Source organism: Aspergillus welwitschiae, assembly GCF_003344945.1.
Source record: "Aspergillus welwitschiae strain CBS 139.54b unplaced genomic scaffold BDQ94scaffold_45, whole genome shotgun sequence".
NCBI classification, from domain to species: domain Eukaryota; kingdom Fungi; phylum Ascomycota; class Eurotiomycetes; order Eurotiales; family Aspergillaceae; genus Aspergillus; species Aspergillus welwitschiae.
In genome coordinates this window covers 274780-285158 of record NW_020798739.1, presented here as the reverse complement: position 1 = coordinate 285158, position 10379 = coordinate 274780, and the positions used below count along the sequence as shown (strand labels likewise).

The 10379-nt window shown below is 52.2% G+C and overlaps 6 protein-coding genes across 6 annotated transcripts; 4 read left to right on the top strand and 2 right to left on the bottom strand.

The window, feature by feature from the left end:
* Positions 1–204: 204 nt before the first annotated feature.
* Positions 205–2547, top strand: BDQ94DRAFT_174788 (putative TBC domain protein; the record flags this gene model as incomplete). The annotated part of the gene is made up of 3 exons (XM_026772402.1): positions 205–1399; positions 1447–1901; positions 1951–2547. The coding sequence occupies 3 exons, from the start codon at positions 205–207 to the stop codon at positions 2545–2547; spliced, it is 2247 nt and encodes a 748-aa protein (XP_026621537.1).
* A 1066-nt stretch (positions 2548–3613) lies between these two features.
* Positions 3614–4880, top strand: BDQ94DRAFT_174787 (kinase-like domain-containing protein; the record flags this gene model as incomplete). The annotated part of the gene is made up of 2 exons (XM_026772401.1): positions 3614–4702; positions 4767–4880. 2 exons carry the CDS (start codon positions 3614–3616, stop codon positions 4878–4880), a joined length of 1203 nt encoding a protein of 400 aa, XP_026621536.1.
* Positions 4881–4937: 57 nt separating this feature from the next.
* On the bottom strand, positions 4938–5910 carry BDQ94DRAFT_174786 (SDR family NAD(P)-dependent oxidoreductase; the record flags this gene model as incomplete). Its single annotated transcript, XM_026772400.1, has 2 exons — positions 4938–5761; positions 5850–5910. 2 exons carry the CDS (start codon positions 5908–5910, stop codon positions 4938–4940), a joined length of 885 nt encoding a protein of 294 aa, XP_026621535.1.
* A 468-nt stretch (positions 5911–6378) lies between these two features.
* BDQ94DRAFT_152102 (NADP-dependent oxidoreductase) lies at positions 6379–7800 on the bottom strand. The gene is made up of 2 exons (XM_026767895.1): positions 6706–7800; positions 6379–6655 (listed from the first exon to the last, which is right to left on the bottom strand). The coding sequence occupies exons 1-2, from the start codon at positions 7534–7536 to the stop codon at positions 6416–6418; spliced, it is 1071 nt and encodes a 356-aa protein (XP_026621534.1). The 5' UTR covers positions 7537–7800; the 3' UTR covers positions 6379–6415.
* Positions 7801–7803: 3 nt separating this feature from the next.
* On the top strand, positions 7804–8227 carry BDQ94DRAFT_152101 (uncharacterized protein). Its single transcript, XM_026767894.1, has one exon. It carries the CDS (start codon positions 7856–7858, stop codon positions 8045–8047), a length of 192 nt encoding a protein of 63 aa, XP_026621533.1. The 5' UTR covers positions 7804–7855; the 3' UTR covers positions 8048–8227.
* Positions 8225–9287, top strand: dprC. Its single transcript, XM_026767892.1, has 2 exons — positions 8225–8924; positions 9022–9287. Exons 1-2 carry the CDS (start codon positions 8271–8273, stop codon positions 9166–9168), a joined length of 801 nt encoding a protein of 266 aa, XP_026621532.1. The 5' UTR covers positions 8225–8270; the 3' UTR covers positions 9169–9287.
* The last annotated feature ends 1092 nt before the right edge of the window (positions 9288–10379 follow it).

The window sequence follows — 10379 nt, the reverse complement described above, 5'->3', positions numbered from 1 at the left end:
CCACCTCTTTACCACCCCCCGTCTTTCGTTCCTGATAACGGCTTTATCTTCTTTGTTCTCAATTCGCGCCACCATCGGACGTGTTTGCATCATCATTCTTTTCGTTCCTGGTTCTCGCAGCGGCTTGAGGTTCATCCGCCCTTGAGGTTCTTCCCTTACTCTGATCTGGGAAGAGTCTCGAACTCTGCAGCTTCTCCCGCCGCAATGACAACCGTTTGTACGACCACCCCGAATTCCCCTCCTGACCTCTCCGGGTCCAAGTCCTCCAAGTCTTCCTCCTTTCGTTCCTCCTCGCAGCACTCGGGCCCCGAAGCCATCTTCACTGATATCTCCAATTTCGAAGAAGTGGACCTCCAGGACGATGTGCATGTCTCCTACGCCAAGGGTGCAACCCCGTACGTCCAAAATGCTGGAATCGCCCGAGCTTCAGCGGCCATTATGCACACCAAATCGGCGGTTGCGACAACCCGCGATCTGACAGCCACGAAAACAAAGACCGCGTACCCTGCCGGAAAACAGGTCAATGGCACCTTGGCTCAGCCGGGCCGCGGTCCCAAACACCGCACCGGCAATCAGCGGGATCCAGCCTCCACCAAGCAATCAGCCCTTCAAGTCACGAAGCCTCATCGTTCGCGTTCCACATCCCCACTGCGACCAACATCGAGCTTGAGCTCGTCGCCGTCTACACACAGCCTGTCCCTGAATCCCGTCAATACCCCCACCCTCAACCGAAAGCCATCGTGGCAGCGACCTCGCAAAACCGTGCAAGACTTGGAGGATGAATACCATGACTCCGATGAAGAGTTACCCGAGGATGCAAGTCTCTGGAATGTCCCCATCTCCCCGCGGCCGGTACAGGATCGAGCGCCGTCCCGGGCCTCCAGCCCCAACGGTCGCAGTCCTGGCCCTCGACCCCTGCCGCTGTCGCATTCGGTTTCCGATGTCACCATTCCTCGGTCGCCTTCCGGTTCACGATCCCCCACGACCCGCAACAATCGTTCCAGCTCTGCAGGACCTGAGCGCGGTCAGATCTCGCCCCGCAACCCGCGAGCATACTCATACAACAATATGATGTCGGATTTGTCGGAAGAGGCCAAGATCATTACGGAAGCCTTGGAATTCCACGCCGATGAGCGCCAGCGCCAGCGGGGAGAGCGCCTGCAAAGCGGGCTCTCCTCTCTCCGGTCGAGCGAGGAGTCCAAGCGTGGGTCCAAAAGCACCATTGAGCTGCCCCCGTTGCAGAAATCCAACATCATGATCGATCCGTTACCTCCCAGCAAGGAGAAAGAGAAGGTCCTGACGCGGACGCGGCCCAGCTGGCTGCCTCCCAAGGATCAGAAGGAGGAAAAGCGGCATTTGAAGGAATACAAGCGGATGATGGCGCAGGCCCGGGAAGCAGGTATGTGACTCGATTCATTGCAATGATCGGTAACTGACAATGATCAGACAAGCGTCGTGCTGCGAAGGCTGCTTCCGCGAAATGCGAAAAAGACAACACTCGCGAGACTCTCCAGCAGATCTGGGACGAGTATGTGTACCCGAACTGGGATAATGTCATTAATGAAACCCGTACGCGGGAGTTATGGTGGCGCGGAGTGCCGCCTCGGATCCGGGGCTCGACCTGGCAGCGTGCTATCGGCAATGAGCTGGCTCTCTCCGAGGAAACATACAAAAAGGCCTTGCAACGCGCCAAGGACGTGCGGGCGCGGCCCGAGGGTGATTCAGGGGAGACCAACAAGCGCATGAGGGATTGGTTCGAGGCGATCGACGCTGATGCGTCCAAGGCATTCCCCGATTTGAACTTGTTTCAGGTCGGCGGTCCGCTGCGCGAGACATTGATCGATGTTTTGCAGGCCTACTCTATGTATCGCAGCGACGTGGGCTATGTCAGTGGCTTGCATGTGAGTTTTCCTTTCGTACTCCTCAACGATTCATGACTAACGATTCTAGACCATTGCTGCCCTGCTTGTCTTGCAATTTCCATCGCCATCGTCGGCGTTCCTTGCCATGGCCAATGCGCTCAATCGGCCGCTCCCTGTTGCTTTTCTTACGTTGGACCGCGGGGCGATCGGTCGTACATATTCACTGGCGTCTGCGACGCTGAAATACAAATTCCCGCGTTTGATGACGCATTTGCACGAGACGCTCCGACTCAGCGACGAAGAGATCTGGGAACCGATGTTCCGGTCTCTGCTGACGAACGGGCTGGACTTGGAGCGTCTCAGCCGGGTCTGGGACTGCTGGGTGTTCGAAGGTGACCGGATCATGATCCGGGCGGGCGTCGCGATCCTCGGTTGCTTGCAGCCACAGCTGTTTGGGTACACCAAGCCGGACGACCAGAGTCGCAAGGCGGTGCAGGATATTCTCAGCTGGGGACCCCGACAGGGGGGCACTCGGACGCAGGAGCGACACAGTGCCCCGGCCTCCGCGACTGGGTTCGGAGGCGGGCAGATGGCGTCCGGGATGGGCGATTACTGGATGTTGGGCTCGGCGGGTGACGAGGACGGCTTTATGCATGAAGTGCGCGAGGCGGGCAAGGTGCGATGATTGATGATGATACCTCGCAGCCACTATTTAGATAATCATTTCTTCTTCTTCGATGAACATATTACTATGGCAGGGTAATTCGCTGGTCGGTGATTTTGGATGGACTGGGATTCTGTCGTTGCATGGTGTATGATATTGGCAGTATTCGATAGACAGCTATACGCTATAGCTACTTACTATATTTTCAGCCTACAGCTTACAGCTTACCTGGAATGTTATGCACTGCAGCAGACAGACAGACCAAGTAGACTAGATTATTGGTTCTGGTTCAGTTCAGTTCCGTCCCGCGGTTCAACAAGCCCCATATTTGGTCTGGATGGTGCTGGCGCGGGGTAGTCTAGCTGCAGTAGAGAGAGAAAATCTACAGAATAGGATTGGTGATGGAAATCCCTCACCTGCCCATCGAATAGTACTAGTAGTTGGGACTGGCGGTGACGGTGACTGACCCTTGCTTGATGCTGTGCAGGTAGCAGCTACAGTGCGTTCTGTCTGATAACTTAGCTAACTATATGTTGGACGACACTACATAGTTTATCAGTCTACGTAAGTGGTGATCACTCACTCTGATCTAGTCGGTTACTTTAGTAAAGTCTATAACCACGGAGTAAAAGACGTCTGATGATGTCTGAGGTGAGGTGATCCTTCGCGCCGCGAGGGATTAAGTTGGACGTGCTTGGACCATACATTTAGTTTCGTCTGTCAGGAGGTACGACTAACCTCCGCACTCTGACTGATCGACAATTGCCGCATACTTTGTAAGTTTGTTGGTTAGTAGTAGTAGTAGTAGGGGTATATACATGATGGTGCTCCCCTTGTTACATGATACTACATTAACATCTACTTCCATCTTGTTCTCTACATATTCGATACTAACTAGAGAGGTATCATGCCATCAACAATAGCAATAGCCAAAAATTACTTTTGTTTCAAACTTCCCTTCTCAGACTCCTCATTCTCATTATCTTCGGTTCCTTTTCCATGGCTTACACATACACATACACCCAACACGACTACTACCAATATCCTCTCTGAGACAGACACAGACACAGACAAAGATGCCATATCCATGTCAGAAGAGAGTCCTCTCCTCCCACACCGTCCACAACAACAACCCCAACCCCAAGAATCACATAATAAACCCCAATCTCTAAAAGAAAAATACGGCACCTGCACCACAATCCTCCACTACGGCACCTCCAGCTCCGTCCGTCTCTACACCACCAACACCAACACCCCCAGAAAAGAAAAAAGAAGAAAGAAAGAAGTATACGTCCTCAAAACCCTCCGCCCAACCCCCTCCTCGACCAAACGCACCCTAAAATCAACCCTCGAATCCATCCTCTCCTCCACCCTTCAGCACCCGCATCTTCTCCAAACAATCGACATTCTTCCCAACTCGAGGGGGGAGACGTGTCTCGTGAGCGAGTACTGCGAGTTAGGGGATTTGGGAACGTATATATGCTCCAAAGCATGGGAAGATATGCTAGTAATGAGGGAGAGGGGGAAAGATGCAGTGATGATCGCGGATAGGATCTTCTATCAGATTATGAGCGCACTGGAGTTTCTTCATGAGATGGGAGTCGTGCATGGGGGGGTTTGTGTCGAGAATGTTTTTCTTTCGTGGGATTGTTCTTCCGAGGATGGGAGTGGGAATACTGGGAATGGGATATGTGTCAAGTTGGGGGATCTGGGGGATGCGCGGGTGTTCGATTCAAGGGAGTTTCATGGTCTTCTTGGTCATGCTGGGGAGGATGGTGGTGGTGGTGGTGGGTACTATGCGGCGTGGAAAGAAGATGTTTATCCCCTTGTTAGGGGGTTGTCGATGGGGATACGCAAGTTTGAGGAGTTGGAGGGGATGCAGGGGAGGAGGATGATGAGGAATCCTTATCTTGCGCCGGAGATACTTTCTCCTTGCTCTCTTCGGTCTTCTTCTATTTATTGTCGACAACAGAGGTATACGTGCTCGTCTGGGGAGAAGGGGAGGGGTGACCCCGGGGCTGTGGATGTCTGGGCTGCCGGTATCATATACCTCGTTTTGAGGCTGGGGAGGATTCTCTGGCGGAGTGCGAGTGAGGATGAGGATGGAAGGTATGCGGAGTATCTTGCGGGGAGGAAGAGGAGGGAGGGATATAGTGCTATTGAGGGGTTGGGGGAGGTGAGTCTTTTCTCTGGTTTCTTATTCTTGTTGTTTGATCCTTTGGTGCTAATTGAAGTGACAGGCACAATGTAAGAACGTGGTATACGCAATGTTAAACCCAGATGCAAATCGACGGATCAAAGCATCTGAAGTCATGAGATCAGAATGGATGTACAACCTCGATTTACATCAATAACATTACACATTCCATCATACATAAGTTAAACCATACTCAACCCCTTAATTAAAGAAACTAGACAGTCCCAGCAGCCAAAACATACCCCCCATCGACAACCACCGTCTGCCCATTCAAATACTGATTCGTACTAACAAACAGCACCGCACTCGCCATATCCTCATCCTTGCCTGGTCTCGCAGCCGGCACCTTGCCCTCATATTTCTCCTTGGGTATGTGACTCTTCTGCGTCTCATCACTCTCCCCGGCCGTCATTTCACTCGGGAACACTCCAGGAGCAATATTGTTCACCCGAATCCTCAACCCACTATCAGCAACCTCATGCGCCAACATCTTCGTCAAATGAATCGCCGCCGCCTTGCTAGCGTTATACGCGAAATGATGTTGCGACACCTTCACAATTCCCGAAATACTGGTGATGTTCACAACAGTACTGCTCCATCCTTTTTCTCTCTCCGAGCCCTTCTGCAATAGAGGCAGGAAAGCAGTGGTGGTGAAATACAGCTGCATTACATTCGTCCTGTAGGTATCTTCCCATTCGCTCATGGGCGTGGCTTCGTCGAAGAGGGTCTTCTTGAGGTCCTGCGCCTCGCTGGGCTCGGTGTTGTCGGTGCTGCTGCTTATTCCCGCGTTGTTGATCAGGATTGAGAGGTGGGATTCCCGGGATTCGATCTCTTTAACTAGCTTGGTAATCGATTCTTTGGAGGTGATGTCGGAGACTATGGGGATGATTTCGCCGCTTATGTTCTTGTTGTAGAGGCTGGCTACGCGGTCGAGTTTCTCTTGCGTTCGCCCGGTTATGTACACTTTGGCGCCGTTGGTTGCGAGCGCTTGTGTCGCCATTAGACCGATGCCAGAGCCGCCGCCGGTAATTAGGGCCACTGTTGTTTGTCAGTTCCATTTGCAGGTAGGTAGAGGAGTAGGATATAGGATATTTTGGGTGTTTGGGTTTTGGGGGGGGGGGGGTACCTTTGCCCTTCACGCCGAAGAGGTTCTCCAGCTTAAAGTGTTCGTTGCTTGCAGAGGCCATTTTGTGCAGATCGGATTGGGTTCTGGTGGTTGTGTGAGAGAACTGGTGTTTCTGAGTTGTAGAGTATAGTGGTGTAGAGCTGAGGTATGTGCCCGTGTTATATATAGTCGGACGGATACTACTAGTAGTATTGTAGCGGATTGCGTGGGTAGGACGTAGCAGAGATGCACGGAGGAATTGGCGCTGCAACATGGTGGAATTGGTGTCTAGTCTAGGGTTGAATCCGGTTTATATGGTGCCATTGGTGCTGTGGCACGGCCATTACACAGTCGAGTCCCTGGTGGTGGTGGTGGTGGTGATGATGGTGGTGGATCAGTATGACGTTAGTTGAGTATGAAGTAATGGTGGTTCAGCCATGGTTGCAGCCGCAGTGGTCATTATGAGTTAACAGTCAACAACAGTCCATTTCGTAGACTCGAACTAGGCTATTAGGATCTGAATTATCATTAAAGTGTTTACTAAGATTGTTGTATATTGTTCAAAATGCTACAAGGTATGTTGGTGGTTACAACTTGGCCTTGATTCCCTCCTCTGCCGGCACCACCTCCACCATCATCTTGCCCGTATTCACTCCCTTATACAAATCAACCAGACTCTGCGGCGCCGACTCCAACCCCCCTTTGACAATGTGCTCCTTGCGCTTGATCTTGCCCTGCGTTAACCACTTGGCCAAATCCTGCAACGCATCCGGGTACTGCTTCGCGTAGTCGAACACGATGTAGCCCTGCATTTTGACTCGTTGCGACTGCTTCTGTCAGCATATTTCCCACGCAAATATGGCATAGAGATACTCACAATAACCTGCATGATATTCGCCGGTCCCTTCGGCTTCGCAACATTATACTGGCTAATCGCACCACAAATGACAAACCTGGCAAACTGCGCCGCCCGCCCCAAACACGCATCCAGAATCTCCCCGCCCACATTATCAAAGTAAACATCGATATACTCCGGCGTCGCCTCCTTGAGCTGCTTCTTCCAATCCTCATCCTTATAATTGATCGCCACATCAAATCCCAACTCCCGACACAAGAACTCACACTTGTCCTTACTTCCCGCAATCCCAATCACCCTCTTTGCTCCTTGAATCTTCGCAATCTGGCCCGCCACCATCCCCGTCGCTCCCGCTGCCCCAGACACCACCACCGTATCTCCTGCTTTCGGCTTCCCCACATCCATCATGCCGAAGTACGCCGTCAGGCCAGTCATGCCCAGCACGGACATCGCGTCCGTGGGCTTGCAGCCCGCAGGCACGGAGATCTTTTGCGCCTCTTTGGCGCCCAGGAATGCGTATTCCTGCCATCCCGAGTAGGCAATCACCCAGTCACCAACTTTGTATTGAGATTTCAGGCTGCTGCCCACGGAGAGGACCTGGGCGATGCTTTGGCCGCGCATGATACTGCCGATTTTCACGGGCGCGATGTACGACCGTTTGGCTGTAAGCCATTGGCGCATGGCGGGCTCAAGGGCCAGGTAGTGGATGCGTACGAGGACTTTGTCGTCGGGGACATTGTCTTTGGAGGCGATCGTGGTGCTCTTGAGGTTGAAGGTGCCCGTCGTCACGGATGGGTCGATGGCTGCCGTTGGGGCCTTGACGTAGATGAGTTGGCGGTTTGTGATGGTCATTTTGAAGGCTAATCTGATAAATTATCTATACAGAAAGTGAATGAAGATAGTATAGTGAATGAGTGAATGAGAATGGGGGCTGGAGAAGCCCATCTTTTCGGCGTTGACCCTGAGGCGTTCTGAACCTCGGCTCGTCCGCAATCCACACTAGGCCTTCGCTCTGTTTGTAGTAACTCCTCCGGTGTCCCCGCGGCTGAGCACTCTGGTCGGGTTGGTCCCTTGAAGGGGTTCGGCTCGGAGTTATTGTGTCTTCTTTTTGATTAGTCGGTCTGTCCTTTATTGTTGGCCATTTCTTCTGCAAGTTATGGCTGCTTAGACTATGACTGGTATAGCTTTGTTCTCTGCATCCCGCACATTTTTTTTTTTTGGCTTCATGACATCATTGTGTTTTGCAGTCTTATCGATAAGAAACCACGTGACCATATACTGGTTGACATTGAAGATGAATAGTATCATCAGCATGTCTTATCCCCAATCACTGCGTTCACTGTGGCTGGTCTCATCTGCTTAGACTTACTGCAACAATATTCAAAACCAACAATGGCAGTGATGGTCGCGTCTCAACCATGGCTACGTCTAGTCTGACGTCACAGGCTGATCGATGATGTCGAAGGCTCCAGACACTCGCCCTCGCCTCCTTATATAAGATGAAGACATAAGACGGTGGGGAATGGATACTACCTTAACAGCATCATATCCACATATCAAAACCTACTTATTGACACTCTATCACCATGAGCAGTACTCAGCCTCCATACTATTCTTCCACCTTTGGTGAACCCAACCAGAACCCCAGCGCAACCACTGCAACAGGGACCCAAGTTGGCAGCGGCATCACCAGCACCGGTCAAGCAAATACCGGCCCTGCGCGCACCACTGCAGGACCGCATCAATCTGATCTAGCCAACAAGGCCGATCCCCGCGTCGATAGCGATCTGAACAACCGCGCTCAGTACGCCCCGGGTGCGACAACCACCGGCAACGTACATCCCCAGGCTACCCAGAACGTATCAAACTCTCAAAGCTCCACGGCGGGCCCTCACAAGTCTTTCCTTCTCAATAAGCTCGACCCCCGCGTCAACAGCAAGACGGGTGAAATGTCTTCGAAGTCGACGAACGCAACTGGCTCTGGAGCCATGCGTGAACCTACCGATACCACCGGCGGAGCCGCTTACCAGCAACCGAACAAAGCTGCTACCGCTGCTGGAGGCGCTGCTTCAAGCGCAGCTGGCTACAATACCGCCCCAGTCTCCGGGTCGCAAACCACCAGCGGAGTAGGATACCAACCGACGCAATCATCCGGTAGCACATACGGCACCCAGTCCAAGTCGGCCCAGGCAGGGGAATCTGTCGGCAGCGGTGTGAAGTCGGCCGCAGCAGGAATCCATGTAAGTTCCAACAAGCAGTCTAGTCTAGCCAGGCACTCTTCCGTAGTGGCCGCGGGCTATCCGACACTAAGGAGCGGCTGATGCTGACCTGAAACAGGGAGCGGGGGAGTCATTGCGAGGTGGGCTTAACGCGGCGGTCGACAAGGCCTTTGGGCACGAAGAAGGGGCCGCCAAAAACTCGGCCATTGCTCGAGGAGGTGAGCAGGAGATTCAATCGGGGAATTTCAACAGAACCCAGCGGTGATTCTGAACGCTATGGGAGTGAAAACCCCGCCTTTTTCTGTTAATGAGATACGAATACGCGATCTGCTAGTGCTTGTATTAGTGTGAATCTATGAATATGATGTGTACCATGACGCGGATTTCCTTTGTTGCGCAGAGGGCGGCTGGACCTCGAGACGGCTCTAAATTAGCACGTAGCAATTGGAGTTGGATGAGTGGACGGATGCCAATTAGCGTCGGGATAGCCACATTCCGGCGTGCTGGCATGCGGAGACTTGAGGGAACAGTTGTGCCAATCTTCATTGTTAGTGAGATTCGAGCGATGGACAGGTCGCAGGCCAATTATATTAGAAAGTAAGCAACACAGTCAAGATTACTTTCTGACTATACGAAGTAGACTAGATAACTAGTGAGTGCACAAGTTGTGTGTTGTGGTGTGGCACTGAGTCTGCTGGCTGTCAGCTGATTGGCGCCTGAGGTGCTCCATCTTCATCTTCATCTTGATTCCCCTTCAAATCATCTTGCTTCTCTCTCATTTGCTCTGTTGCATTCGGCTGCCCGCCAACCGAGCCAAACTATGACGATATGCATCTACTTTTACTGTATTAGATGATGTGATGTGATGGTTATGCTATGGCCTGGGACATGATCTCATCGCAACTGCCAATGGACTGATTGTGTGCATGCAGTATGGAACTCGAGATTGAACCAACCCATGGACCGTGTGGCTCTTCACGGATGGCCTCCGATGCCTCTCCACCCAATCTCTTGCTGAATCTCCCCTTCGTGAACCAACTCCAGCGCACCCAATCCTCTGGTGAAGCCCAAGCTGACCTCAGCTCCGCTCCGGAACAGCAAATCCTCCTGGTGATCAGCCACTGACTTAACCTCCAGCCAAGCATCCCACTAACGCTCAGCTATGTTGAACTATCCGGCACTATCCATGGTCGGATCCCAAGAATAATCCCGTCGCGCGAGTACAGCCTTCCTGCTCCATTGCTTGAAAGCTGGAAAATAATCGTCGCGACTGACTACAGGAAGCTTCTTCCGGAACGCCCGGAGGCTGTGCGGTGGAACCTCTCTTTCTCTGACTTTTTTTGGCCCTCTTGCTTAGTTTTTCTATTTTTCTCCTCCCCTGCTCGTCATGGTTTATCTCTTTTGCTTTTCTCCCTTCCTTCGATGGTACCTGTCCACTTCTTCCTCTCGTCCATCCAATCCATTTATTATTAAATA